General features: G+C 36.8%; 5 protein-coding genes across 6 annotated transcripts; 3 read left to right on the top strand and 2 right to left on the bottom strand.

Moving 5' to 3' along the window:
* Positions 1 to 868: 868 nt before the first annotated feature.
* On the bottom strand, positions 869 to 2,436 carry LOC106391444. Its single transcript, XM_013832084.2, has 3 exons — positions 2,131 to 2,436; positions 1,781 to 2,006; positions 869 to 1,479 (listed from the first exon to the last, which is right to left on the bottom strand). Exons 1-3 carry the CDS (start codon positions 2,353 to 2,355, stop codon positions 1,043 to 1,045), a joined length of 888 nt encoding a protein of 295 aa, XP_013687538.2. The 5' UTR covers positions 2,356 to 2,436; the 3' UTR covers positions 869 to 1,042.
* Positions 2,437 to 2,766: 330 nt separating this feature from the next.
* LOC125590597 lies at positions 2,767 to 5,230 on the top strand. Of its 2 annotated transcripts, XM_048764215.1 has the most exons (3): positions 2,767 to 3,111; positions 3,386 to 4,236; positions 4,314 to 5,230. In XM_048764215.1, the coding sequence occupies exons 2-3, from the start codon at positions 3,388 to 3,390 to the stop codon at positions 5,031 to 5,033; spliced, it is 1,569 nt and encodes a 522-aa protein (XP_048620172.1). In that variant the 5' UTR covers positions 2,767 to 3,111; positions 3,386 to 3,387; the 3' UTR covers positions 5,034 to 5,230. The 2 variants fall into 2 exon arrangements, with proteins under 2 accessions (XP_048620172.1, XP_048620170.1); XM_048764213.1 differs by having other exon boundaries at positions 2,767 to 4,236.
* A 62-nt stretch (positions 5,231 to 5,292) lies between these two features.
* LOC125590601 lies at positions 5,293 to 6,506 on the top strand. The gene is made up of 3 exons (XM_048764221.1): positions 5,293 to 5,609; positions 5,676 to 5,757; positions 5,823 to 6,506. Exons 1-3 carry the CDS (start codon positions 5,293 to 5,295, stop codon positions 6,504 to 6,506), a joined length of 1,083 nt encoding a protein of 360 aa, XP_048620178.1.
* Positions 6,507 to 7,108: 602 nt separating this feature from the next.
* On the top strand, positions 7,109 to 7,542 carry LOC125607216 (uncharacterized protein At4g04775-like). The gene is made up of 2 exons (XM_048777080.1): positions 7,109 to 7,228; positions 7,318 to 7,542. Exons 1-2 carry the CDS (start codon positions 7,109 to 7,111, stop codon positions 7,540 to 7,542), a joined length of 345 nt encoding a protein of 114 aa, XP_048633037.1.
* Positions 7,543 to 7,788: 246 nt separating this feature from the next.
* On the bottom strand, positions 7,789 to 10,014 carry LOC125607215. Its single transcript, XM_048777079.1, has one exon. It carries the CDS (start codon positions 10,012 to 10,014, stop codon positions 7,789 to 7,791), a length of 2,226 nt encoding a protein of 741 aa, XP_048633036.1.
* Between the last annotated feature and the right edge of the window lie 3,202 nt (positions 10,015 to 13,216).

The following is a 13,216-nucleotide window of genomic DNA, read 5'->3' as shown; positions in this document are numbered from 1 at the left end:
ATTATTATTTTGGTAAACTGTTTGAACTTTGAACTGTTTCTATATTGTCATTCTCTCGACAAAAGAAAAACTGTTATCATTCTCCCACGTACATGTAGAAGTAGAACGTTGTAGTATTAACATGATTCATGCAAAACTTCTTCAGATAGATATATCTTCGGTCGAGACTGATATTAAAAAATAAACATTAAGTGTGAATTACCGATTCGCAGTTCATAAAAGAATGACAATTGTACATTTTCATAGTAGATAGAGATATGTTTACTAAATTGTGTATTTTGTTATGTGGTAAGTTGTGATTGGTCAATTGACTCTAATAAAGAAAAGTTGGGAGAGTCGCTAAGGCTTTCAAATACGGGCAATAATCCAGCCTTTGTTTTTTGAAGTACTCCTTGATTCAGATTTGTAATGCTCTGTCAAAACTTGGATTATTAAACATGTTTGTCATGCGCAATAATCTTATCTTTTCAACAAAATAACAAATTTGTACCAGATCTTTGTTTTTAAGTAATCCTTGATTTAGATTCCTAATGCTCTGTCGGAAAACGATGATACTTGCACGTATCAATTTCAAGTCTACCCATTTTAAATACGCATTATTCAACCTTGCAACGCTATATATTAATTTATTTCACAAAACAAATATTCCTGTAAAATCCATATTCATTTCCCTGTACTTTTTTTTCTTTTAATTCCACTTGTTCCTCCGAATTGTTTACTAGTCAGAGACCATGTTTTTTATTCACGTTGTTCATTTGCCTAAGTGACTCTTACAAAACCGTGTTGGCTTTCGAGAATTATCACATGTAACCTTCAGCAAGTAGATCATCCATTCATGTCTAAGGATGCCAATTAGAATTTACCTCAGTTAAAATAACATTGCGTATACTATAATGGATCCAAGGAGTTACCCTGTTTGGGCACACAAAATCATCGGCCATACAATCCCACGCAAACTCTCAATGTGAAACTCATTTCACTTAATCTCCTCCTAAGCTACTTATCATATACGTATGTCTATATATATTATATATGTATATAATCACACGACCGCGACGGCGGCTGGACGGCCCATTCCGGAGGATAAATTTCCATAAATACCATAATTCAACATAGAAACTCTAGGCTTTGGCATCACACTCTTATCTTCCTCCGTCTCCGTGTCAACAAGCATCACGGATTTTCTTTCGCAGGTGCCGTGCCATTTGGCTTGCATGTACTTGTGTTTTCTCCAAGGACCCATGTGCATTTTCCGGTCTTTCATACACTTTTTAGCTGCCGTGCACAATATTTTTATCAGCGATTTTAGCCTCTCTGTTTTTCCGACGTACACTTCAGGTAATATTCCAATGAGTCGCTTGTATTCATCACTACCTCTCGCCATCTCAAACTCCGCCCTAAAAGATAGCTCAATCACCACACGGATCTCGCCTTTTTTTGATCCAGATTTGTCCACGATTTCCAAATATTCATGCTCGCCTAATATTTTCAATTAAAAAATATTATGGTTGGTCCAACTATTATTATAATTAATGACAACTTGATACAATAAGCAAATATCTAGACAATTCCATTGACTTGGTGATAAGGAGGGCTGAACGTTTCAAAACAAGTCCATATCAAACGTAAGGTTTTTGAAAATTTCTTTAATTCTAAAAATCATAAATCGAATCACACAAATCTTTTTAATTTATTCATGAACTATTTTTTATCAGATGGAAATTATTAAAATACTGGAAATTTGAAAAACTGAGTAAAATGGGGATATAATTTATTATACCTGCAGGGATCTCGTGATTGCTTCTCCATTTGGATTTGCAAATGACGCAATCATAGCCGGCGTCTCGGAGACGGCTAGCCACTTCACCGCGTAAACAGCTACGGCAACCGCCGGTCGCTGGTCTCCGGCAAACACATTGCAAACCCTTTGATCTCACTTCTTTCAACGCTTCTTTGGTTGCTTGTCGAATCTTTGTCTCAACTGAACTTGTCCTATACAGTGTCGCCTACATATTTAACATAAACCCCAAAACCAAATTAAGTATACCCCACCAAAAAACTTGGATTTTTTTAATTATAATCAAAGAAGACACAATTATAGAGTTTATCAACTATATATATATAAATTACCTGGAGAAGTTGTTCTTGTTCATTCCAAAACGTTTTGCTCTCTTCGGAATTGCAACCGGCGGCATCGTTGTCCATATCGGATTCTTCGCCGCCGGCGAAGCTACCGGAATCAGGGTAATCCTCTGGTGAGTGGTTTCCTTCGTCGAGAAAGCCAAATAAAACATCGTCGGAGCTAGCCATTCCGTCGAGAAACTTCATGATGTCATCGGAGTTTTGCCGATCCATTGCTTTCAAGAAGAGAGAGATGAAAATGTTTTTCTTTTCCTTCTTTTAATTCTTCTTTTGTTTTTTAGGATGAAGAAAAATAGGATTAAACTAGAAGGATATATATAGGTCAGAAAGTGAAGCCTATGTGGGACCCGGATAAATGATGGGACCCACACTTATAGAGATAGGACCCACCTGAGGAGTGGGAGAAACAGATACAAGGCGCCGCGAACAAGTGCATCGAATGCTCTGTTCAGTTTGGACGAAAGTAACGTGTCAGAATCTTATTAGGAGCTGAGTCAGATCTGATGGCTAAAGACAGCTAGTTTCTGCGTCAGCATGGTCCAACCACGAGAACTCCGCATCGGATATACTCGATCCCTAACATTACTAGAACGTTTCAATTATTATTATAAAAATATGGGAATTTTGCCGATATAGAACAAAAGAAGCATATCTTTGTCCCCTTACAATAAAAAACTCAATCTTTGTCCCTTTAGAACAAAAAAAAATGAAAAACCTGTTTTGTCCTTTTTAATAAAATAGGTTAAAAGTAATAAGTTAAAAATCCCTGGATTCAGTAAAAAAGACGCATCACTTTCTTTGTCTCCGACTCCCCTTTTCTAAAACTCAGAGGCGATTCCACCGTCGACTCTCTCTCTCTATTGTGTCCGTTTAAGTTCGTCGGAGACGACGAACGCGTCGTCACATCTCTCCGTCCTCCTCCTTCTGTCGTCTGTACTCTTTTGAACCATCGATTACAAGGAATTGAAGGTTAGGGTTTGGAAATCCCCTTTCTGTTTTTTTTTTCGTTTTCGTTTACGTGTATGTAGTATAAAGAGGTTGAATTGTTTAAAAATACAAATCGATTCGCGTTTATGGTTTTGATTTTCGTTTGTGGGTTGAGTTGATTGTGAGGTCATTGTAGTTCTTGTTTTATACGATTCTGAACTCTTTTTTTGTTTGGTATTGACTTTGCTTTGTGTTTTGAATTCGTAATGGACTTAAAAGGCTAATGAGTTGATGTTTTCTGTTTCATGTTTTATAGGAATGGATTACCAGTTTCCAAAACGCATTATTGAAGAAGGAGCTGAGACCAAGATTGATAAGATTAACAACACCTGTAGACGCACGATTCTGGGGACGCTGAAGGTGGTTCTCAGGGATGAGTATCAAGAAGTTTTGAAAGACCCTGTCTTTGGTCCGATTCTGGCAATAGTAGAGAACAAGCTTATTTACTCAGGGAAGGTTATTCACAGCTTCATATGCAAGCAGCTCAAGGTTTCCAAGCTTCACGAATTGTGGTTTCTATTTGCAAAGAGGCCTCTCAGGTTTTCTATGCAAGAGTTTTATGCTGTGACTGGATTGAAGTTCAAAGAAGAACCCGACGTAGACTTCAATAACTGGAAGAGTGATAAAGGGTTCTGGAGCACTGTGCTGAAGGAAAATAAGAAGATCAACTTGTTGGTTATAAGGGATGAGCTCCTTAAAGTCTGTAAGGAGTGGACGTATGTGGACAGGGTGCGACTAGTGTATCTGTGTATTATACATGGATTCCTCATTGCTAAGGATTTGAGAGTGTTTATCCCTCACGAGTTCATCCGTTTGGTGATGGATTTTGAGAAAATGAGGATGTATCCTTGGGGTCTTCGCGCGTATGATGAGCTGCTTGCATCAATATTCAAGGCAAGGGAAGATGTGCATCTGAAGAACAGCTATGTGTTGGATGGATTCTCATATGCGTTTCAGATATGGATTATGGAGGCAATCCCAGACATCGGTTCTATGGTGGGTAAAAAGATCAAAAACAATGTGACGAAAGTGAGATGTAGGAATTGGAAAGGAAGTGGAAAAGTATCATATCAAGATATCACCAGCCTAGAGTCCAACTTTGATAAGGTAGTTATATTTCTTATATTAATGTTGAGTTCAATAATCGAACAACTGAAGCTTACTGTTTCGTTTTTTATTCCCAGGGAGAGTTGTTCCCGTTTATATCATCTACTGGGAGCTTGGATGCAACTGATAATGCTGAGTTCTTTAGGGAAGATGAGAAGAATGACGAAAGAGTCAATCGCATTGTTGCTCTGATCAGTGCCAAACAAGACTGGAAGCAATTCACTTGGGAAGTTGCGACTCTGCCTCCAAATATAGAGTTATCTGACGCAGAAGAGGATGTTGAAGTTGAAAATGTCACAGAAACACCTGTGGAGGAACCGACTGTTGTTGAAGAGGAACCGGATGTTGTTACAAAAAGGGGCAAGCGTAAGCTTATTGATCCTGGTGTCGAGTCTCGAAAGAAACAACTTCTTTGTAAAAGGGCGGCTGAACATAACAGTGTTGTCTCCGGTGATATGAAGACCTTCATTGAAGGTTTGTTCAATTCTTCTTTAGATTCTTTTAAGGAGCTGCTGCAGAAGGATATACAAGAGCGTTTTGACAAGGTCGACAATGAGATGGCTCAACTGAAGGCAACAGTGTCGCAGATTACGGGTCCTTCAGTTTTTGTGGGACGAGACCTAGCCTCTGAGATTCCCTGTCCTTCTGCAACACTTGGGAAAGAGCAAGAGAAATCATCACAGAGTCCGGGTCCTTCAGGAGCAAAGGGAAAAGGCAAAGGCAAGGCATCTGTGAGTGTTGATCCTCCTCCGCTTCGTCGTAGCCCTCGGCCAGTAAGAAAGGTAACCAAAACATGAAGCTTTGAATTAGGTAGGACGAATCATCTTCGGTTGTAAGTGTTTCTGTGGTTTGACTATTTTGTAATATCCTTGTATTGTGCTATGTTGCATATCGGCTTGTAATGTATCTTGTTGTTTGCTATGAAGTGAACTGATAACTATGACATGTTGGCTTGGCTATTTTGTAATGTAATTTTGTCACTATGTTGACTCTATTTGCTATTAATGTTGTTATGCTTGGCTTTATTTACAGGAATTTAAAACTGATGACGATGACATGTTTGATTTTTTGAAGAATTTGTCACAATCATCGAACTATGTAGATAAGGGGACGCAAGAATCTTTACAAGACGCCGTGGGAAACCTTTCTCAAGCATCACATGTTAAAGGCTTTGATCCCTCACAAAAAATCAAGGACGACGAACCAGCAGAATGGATTACTCCACTGTCTTCATTTAAGCCTCCGAATTGGAAACCACCAACTCTGAAAGATGAGGAATTACTTGAGGACCGGGTGCATGACATTGATCACTCACTAGTGTTTGTCCCTGAGGATGCATGGGCCAAAATAATTGAGTGGTCCTCAACTTCCAAGTAAGTTTATATTGTTTCTCAAAACGTTAGATACTGTATCATTTTGAACTGACTTTTGCATTGCAGGGAACTGAAAATTGGACCTTCTATGTTAACAAGTGTGTTAGCAGCACGCGTCATGGGACCTACAGAATGGCTTTTGAATCACGTGAGTCTAAATTTGTTCCTTAATATTTTCAGTACACGACTTACAATCTATTATAAAATTTTCAGGAAATTGATGCTATGATGTACTTATTCACTGAGAGGACTACTTTGCGACGATGGGAACCAACAAAAGTAGCATTCATGAGCTGCATGTTCAGTAATCAAATGAAGACCTCTTTCGAAGAGTTTCGGAAGGACAAGAAGAAATTCAAAGTATCAGAATTGCTTCACCGGTACGGCATTGGTGAACTTCCACCACACGGACGAACAGGACTGATGTGGGATCTTGACGTCACACGCATGTATGTGCCTCTTAATGTCGGTAAACACTGGATCTCTATGTGTGTCAACTTTGTTTCTCGGTCGATAGAGGTCTTTGACTGTGAGGGATTGAAATACAACAAGGAAGTAGAGCCATTTGCCATTCTCATCCCTAGAATTGTCAAATGTGTTCACTCTTCAAAGAGTCGGCAGCAACTCACGGTCAAGCAGTATACTGTCAGTTACGCCCCAATGCCCTACTTACTAAACAAGAGTAGCAGTGATTGTGGAGTATATGCCTTGAAGCACATTGAATGTCATCTTCTAGGCTTGGACTTCTCTCTGGTGAATGACAGCAACATTCGAGAAGCGCGCCAAAAGATTGTTTACGACCTATGGGAAGCTGCCAATGATCCTGAACTTATTTTGAGAATGGCACAATACATTCCACCGAAGTTGATCACAAATCCTCTAGTGGAACTTGATTGAAGTAGCTTTCGTTTATTACTTGTTAAGGAATAGATTGGTATTGGCTCTCTTATTTGACTCTTGACTTTGATTCTTGTAGTTACTCTTTAGTTTTTACTTTATTTGAAATATTTAGTTGCTTGATTTAACTGTTGTGACAAACCATTTGAACCCCTATCTATGCCCTAAATGTTACTAAAGTATGACAAACGAGCATAACCCAATGAATCCACACAAACCTTATAAATCACAAAAAAATCTAATAATCAAGACAAATCTTATTTGAAACCTTATCGATGCCCTAAATGCCACTAAAGAATCACAAACCATTTGAACCCCTATCTATGCCCTAAATGCTACTAAAGTATGACAAACGAAGGTAACCCAATGAATCCACACAAACCTTATAAATCACAAATAATTCTTAATAATCACGAGAAATCTTATTACTCAAAACACGTTTTACGTTTACCCTAAAATCAAACCAGAGTGTAAGAACGTTTGACCTAAAAAAATCTTATATAAGACCATCAAATGGCCTGAAACCCTACATACTCCATCGTTTGTTTCTCCTACATCTCAAAAAAAAACTTCTCGTTCCTTCTGAACAAAGAATGACGAACATGAATCACAGTGAAGGAATCCCTTCCAGATGCTGGTGTGGGAAGGGGATTGTCACATATGTTTCAAAAACCAAAGAGAACCCATACAGACGGTTCTTCAGATGCGAGATTGGTATACAGGTAAATCTTTAATTAGTTATTCATCATTATTCAATATGATCGAAGAATAAACAGATGTGAGATTGACTTGTTTTTGTGTTTTCGAACAGAGAAAGAACGAAAACCATATTTTTAAGTGGGTAGACGAGGCTCTGTTAGATGAGATTCAGAGGATGGATGAGCATCAGACGAGAATTAGCGAGGAAATTGAAGATCTGAGAAGTTCCATGAAGAAGACAGTTGAGGAGGAAGTTATGAAACATAAGAATTCGATCGATGTAGGTTGTTTAGGATCCATTCTCACTATTTTATGTCTCTGGTCCAAACGTGATTGATAATGTAATGGTTCTCTGTTTCATTTTAAAATAAAACTTCTATTGAATTCTAATGGCAAAACCTATTGGATCATTTGACATGAACAAACTGAAACACAACTTCCAATCATCATCTGAAGAAGAAAACGCATAGTCTATTAAACATAAAATTCAACATGAAAATACTGAAACATAACTTGCATAAAACGAGATAAAAGGAAAAACACAGTCTCTGAAACATAACTTGCATTGAACGAATTGAGAATCCTATATTGCTCTATCACATGTTCTCCTATTGTGACCTTCAATCCCACATCGACTGCATTTCCGAACTGTAGAGCGTTGAGTTCCTTGTGACGAACGGATCTTGTCTTCGGCTGTCTCGTATCTGCGTTTCTTTCTCCTACCCGCAGCTCGTCTACTCTCTGGAGGAAGCATTTTCGACTTCTCCACATGAGATGGAACTTTCCATGTATCTTCAGGGACGCTAATAGGATTTATGCTTTCTTCATAAGCCGAGCGCCATGAGGCAGTAGTGTACATGTCGTCTGTGAGTGTGTGTGGTCTTATTCCAACACTGAAACCTGCTTTTATGGCGTGCCTGCATGGGATTTTCATCAGATCGAATTTCCCACAAGAACACGTGCGTCTGACCAAGTCTACCGAGCAGTCGAAAGTGTCACCTTGAACTAAAAACCGATGATCGCTAACTGGAAACACCTTAAATGTTTTACCCTTCTCAATCCTTCTGTCAATCTTCTTCTCCACGGCAATGGTCAGTGGCTTCGAATGCTTAGAACTTAAAGTTCTACGCTTGAAAAACCATCGAGTCATCATTTCCCTAATGCTGTCCAACAAAGGTATCACTGGAAACTCTCTAGGCGTACGCAAAGCTGCATTTATCGACTCCGCAGGGTTAGTAGTCCTCATATCATATCTGTAACCCGGAAACTGACAACGAGCCCACTTCCTCACATCGGCATCTATGAGATACTGACCAATTTCAGGACTAATAGCAAAAATAGCAGTGAAGACCTTACGAAAATCAGCGGCTCGATAAGCTTTAGAAGCCTTTGCAACCAAACCAGCCACACCTTTTCCGCTGAAATATGTTACAACATTATTCAGCAAGTGGTGAATGCAAATTCCATGATGAGCTTGCGGATACACTCTCGCAATAGCTTTAGCAATTGAGGAATTCCTATCAGACACAAAAGCTAAAGAATGGTCGTCAGCAATGACCATATTAAGTTGTCTCATAAACCAGTTCCACGCGAGGTCATTCTCTGAGTCAACAATTCCAAAGGCAATAGGATATAAACTCGAGTTTCCATCTAATGCAGTAGCAACTAGTAAGACTCCTTTGAATTTGCTCTTCAAAAACGTCCCATCCACCACAATAACTTTTCGAATTGCAGCATAGAAACCGCGAACACTCTGACCAAACGAGATGAAGAGGAATTTGAATCTCCCTTTTGTATCCCTTTCATAAAACGTGTGTGAGCCTGGATTAGCTTCCTTCATCATATGCAAGTATTTAGGAATTTTTTCGTAACCTTTCTCTGGAATACCTTTCACTGCGTTGATTGCATATTCACGGGCATCCCATGCCAAAGAATAGGATATCTCAACTCCATGTACCATACGCATATACTGGATTATGTCATCCGATCTCGGTCCTTCTTTAGCAGTTTCATACTTATGCATAATCAAAGTGCCCACTGTTTTTGCAGAAACTGTCCTAACAGAACCCTTCCTATTGGATGCAGCACATGAATGATCAGGTACATACTTTTTGATGATAAAATACGATGAGCCTGTTAAACCCTCTGCACGAACACGCCAGGTGCAATCATCATCTGAGCAACGAATATACCACACTTTTTTATCCGATCTGACAACCACGTAGTCGAAATTATTTTTCATTGCACATATTTCGAATGTTGCCTTCAAAAGTGTTTTGGAAGTAAAAGATTGACCCTTCTTCACAACATCCACCAAAGAAAAGCGAACACCATCTTCATTGATCTTCTCTTTGTCACACTCTTTGTCATCTTCAGTGTCAGGTACCTCAACATCTTCTTCTGAATCCATATCACTTGAATCGTCGGACTCCATTGGCGCTTCCTCTCTATTATGCGACTCCGTACCTCCTTCCGCTATGTTAGAGGCTTGAGTACTCACACACAACTGCGTCGAAGCTTTGTTCTTTACATATGTCAGAAAATTTTGAACTTGTCTTTCACTGGTGATGATAACAGGGGGTGAGTAGATGCTATTGATCAAATCGGAAGGTAAATAACTCAGCTCGATATTGACCATGTTAATATCAATTCCAAAGTCTTCACACACCATAACCTTTAGGTTTTCAAAGCTTGAACTTGTGTCCAAAGTAAGTAACCTGCCTCCTTTTGCTTCATCGACAAGAAATCCCCATCCATTGTTCAGAGACGATTTCCACAACCCACATGAAGCATATACGTTAATCTTCATATTTTAGAATGACAAAAGTTTGAAAGAACTAAAAAATGAAGAAAACTTCCACGTTGAATTTTAGAAATCGTGGTATGTTGAAGAAGATGACAAGATTTTAGGAAAAAAAATTAAAAAAGGAAATTAAAAACATTTAAAAGATTTTCTGTATATTTCCTAACCGTTTTTGGCTAGATTTTCGGATTTTGTAATTTTATTAGGTAGAATTTGCATTCTGTCTACTTAGAAATTAGAAGGCCCGGTAGAATATTGTATACCACCGGTGTAGACAAAAATACAATCCGAATAATGCATTTCCTACCTTAGTAGGTTAATTTGTTTTTGTAGTGCATCAAATCTACCAGTTACGTAGAGCATAAAGGAAACGAGGAATTTATATTCTTCCCTAGTAGTTATTTATGTTTTCGGTGTATTGCGCATGCTACGACAGGTAGATCACTATGTCTTTGTTAGATTATATATTCTAAACCTCCGTAGATGGTAGATCTGCATTTCTAACCCATTTACCCCATTTTTGAAATTATTATTCAAACATTTTTTGAATACAAATTTATTTTTCTTCTATGCAGTTGCTTATCTACATCAAATATACAATTTTCCAGAATTTTTTGCTTTCTAAAAAAATTGATATGAATTTTTATATACAAAAAGGGTAGTGAATGTCCAAAAGTGACAAAAAATGATTTTGTTCTAAGGGGACAATACTTTACTTTACTTGTTCTATATTCCCAATTTTCCCTAAAAATATTATCTTTTGCTAAATTAAAACTGTTTTTTTAACAGAGGCGAAACTTCGTACTAAATCCATTCTTAACACTTGCCATTTATCAAATATACTATTTTCTTAAGCTCAATTGAAAAATAGACAAAGCGTGTCGAGTTAGATTATAGATAATTTATCATTGTATATCTCTTTGCTTAATTCATTAGCAACTAACACGTTTTAGAAGCTACTATGCAATTATATATCCAATGTTTTCGTTAAAACTTAATATTGGTACATGTGTTAAAGAAAATTACGTTAACATTTTTATATAATGACTACTACACGCGTCTGTACATGAAAGGAGTTTTGTTACTTGACATAAAAGTTACTCCCTCCATTCTATTATTATAACTTTCACAAAAATGTATTTTTTGTTTTTCTATGAAAATTTGTAAATTTCAAAAGTGGAACGGAAGAGTATTTTGTATGATTGACTTGAATGTCAATCGTGCACACTAAAAAGTTTATAAACTCTTCATAAATTAGATGTATATTTATTGCAATGCGATTTTTAATATCACAATTATTAATTATTGGAAAGCACTCGCTAGAATCGTCCTGATCATGAAAAAGGGGACCCACGTGCCAAAAATCAGACAGAGACAAAGACATCTACGTGGAAGATAGCCATACACGTGTCTTTTTGTCCTAAACGCCTTATCCTGGTTGCCTACATTGGGTGGGGATACTTCTTTCTTTATCATGTCACCAAAATAAAATAATTAGAGAAATTAGCTGAAATTCAGAGCTTATATTAGGAAATATGCCGGCATTATGAAAATTAGGACCGTATAATCTTTCTTTTCCCAAATCTTTCTTTACAAAATTAACCGTAACGAAATTTTTAGCGTGATATATATCATACATTTGTTCGAGTTTCCAAATTATGCAAATCTTGTAGTGTATTTACAGAAAGTAAACGACATTTTGATGCAGTAAAGTGCATCTGCCTTACAGGGAACCTTTTTCGCATCTACTACAGTCATTTAATTGACTAAAAGATACGTTTGGATATGTGGAATATGCTTAATTAATAGAATCAATCTTCGGATACTTAGTGCCTGACTGGTTCACACGCAGTGGTTACGATTGCGGTTGCGAAAGTTTGGAGATGCAGGCGGTTGCGATTTCTAGCGGTTTTAAGAGATTTGTACGACTAATATTGCGGTTAAAAATTAGTGTGTTTGCGGGTGACTTATGACTGGTTAACTACCTAATACAGTAACAGTCAAATAATAAATTAACAATATTTACATTTAATATAATTATAAAAATATCAAAAATCATAAAATTATAATAAATATAAAATTTATATTTAGAAAATTATAATTTTAATTTTTAAAAATTTATTGAAATTTTTATTATTATAAAAACTTATAATATTAATTAAAATATAATAGATATATTTTAATATTTTCATAATTTCAATTTTAAATTTTTTATTAAATATTTTTACTTTTGTATATATATTGTGTAAAAAAAGGAAAAAAATTTTACCCTTCTGCAACCGCCCGCAAACGATAACTGGAGCCAGCTTTTGAATTTATGAGATTCAGAGCGGTTTGAAGCGGTTTGAAGCGGTTTAAAGCAGTTTAGAACGATTTGAGTGATTGTTGCAAACCACCGACAACCGCTACCAACCGCAAAAACTGCATTTCCGGGTGGTAACGGGAAAACCAGTCGCCTCCTTAGTAGAAGTACGTTAAGCACATTAGCTCTTTTAATTTTGTTTGGTAAAATACGCACATTAGTTATTTTTACAAAAGAATGGTATATACTTAAGTTTGGCAAGAATGATTGGCAAATTCGATGATGGAGTTAAAGTCTATATTAATTTAGATGTCTACCAAACCATAGATACAGATTACTATATTGCTTTGTAGTTCGAAACAGATGTTATATCTAGACCGCTCACATGAAAATGTTGAACAGCTCATATTGGCTTAAGTAGAATATTTGGAACATGTTACATTTCTTGTTTCAGTCTGATTCTTTTTAATTGTACTGAAAAATTAATAGTAATCTGATTTATAGCACGATGTATTCGCATTACAAAGTTAAAGTTCTTTGAATTTCCAAGTTATGCAAATCTTGTAGTGTATATGCTAATGTTTTTTTTTTTTTTTGTCACTGTGTATATGCTAATGTATTTACAGAAAGAAAACGATATTTTGGTCTAAGTAAAGTGCATCTACATTACCTGAACCTTTTTCGCATCTACTACAAGATACTTTGAATATGTCGAATATGCTATATAGAATTGATGTTCAGATAACCTAGTAAAAGTACGTTAAGCATATTAGTTACTTCTACAAAAAAAATGGTATATGCTTAAGTTTGGCAAATGTGATGATGGAGTTATAGCGCAATCTTTCTACACATTTAGATGTCAATAGATACAGTTTAATAAATCACTGTAGTTTTAAATAGATGTTT

The sequence above is a fragment of the Brassica napus genome, chromosome A3, assembly GCF_020379485.1.
Source record: "Brassica napus cultivar Da-Ae chromosome A3, Da-Ae, whole genome shotgun sequence".
Taxonomy (NCBI): domain Eukaryota; kingdom Viridiplantae; phylum Streptophyta; class Magnoliopsida; order Brassicales; family Brassicaceae; genus Brassica; species Brassica napus.
This window is presented reverse-complemented; position numbering and strand designations above follow the sequence as displayed.

Bases quoted from the DNA above. Each gene is read 5' to 3' on its own strand.
- LOC125590597 (XM_048764213.1), top strand. From the start codon at position 3,361: ATGTTTTCTGTTTCATGTTTTATAGGAATGGATTACCAGTTTCCAAAA. The intron at 4,237-4,313 runs GTAGTTATATTT...TTTTATTCCCAG, and splicing joins TAGAGTCCAACTTTGATAAG to GGAGAGTTGTTCCCGTTTAT.
- LOC106391444 (XM_013832084.2), bottom strand. From the start codon at position 2,355: ATGGATCGGCAAAACTCCGATGACATCATGAAGTTTCTCGACGGAATG. The intron at 2,007-2,130 runs GTAATTTATATA...TTAAATATGTAG, and splicing joins AACAAGAACAACTTCTCCAG to GCGACACTGTATAGGACAAG. The intron at 1,480-1,780 runs GTATAATAAATT...TGAAAATATTAG, and splicing joins CAATCACGAGATCCCTGCAG to GCGAGCATGAATATTTGGAA.
- LOC125607215 (XM_048777079.1), bottom strand. From the start codon at position 10,014: ATGAAGATTAACGTATATGCTTCATGTGGGTTGTGGAAATCGTCTCTG.
- LOC125607216 (XM_048777080.1), top strand. From the start codon at position 7,109: ATGAATCACAGTGAAGGAATCCCTTCCAGATGCTGGTGTGGGAAGGGG. The intron at 7,229-7,317 runs GTAAATCTTTAA...GTTTTCGAACAG, and splicing joins GATGCGAGATTGGTATACAG to AGAAAGAACGAAAACCATAT.
- LOC125590601 (XM_048764221.1), top strand. From the start codon at position 5,293: ATGTTTGATTTTTTGAAGAATTTGTCACAATCATCGAACTATGTAGAT. The intron at 5,610-5,675 runs GTAAGTTTATAT...TTTGCATTGCAG, and splicing joins GAGTGGTCCTCAACTTCCAA to GGAACTGAAAATTGGACCTT. The intron at 5,758-5,822 runs GTGAGTCTAAAT...TAAAATTTTCAG, and splicing joins CAGAATGGCTTTTGAATCAC to GAAATTGATGCTATGATGTA.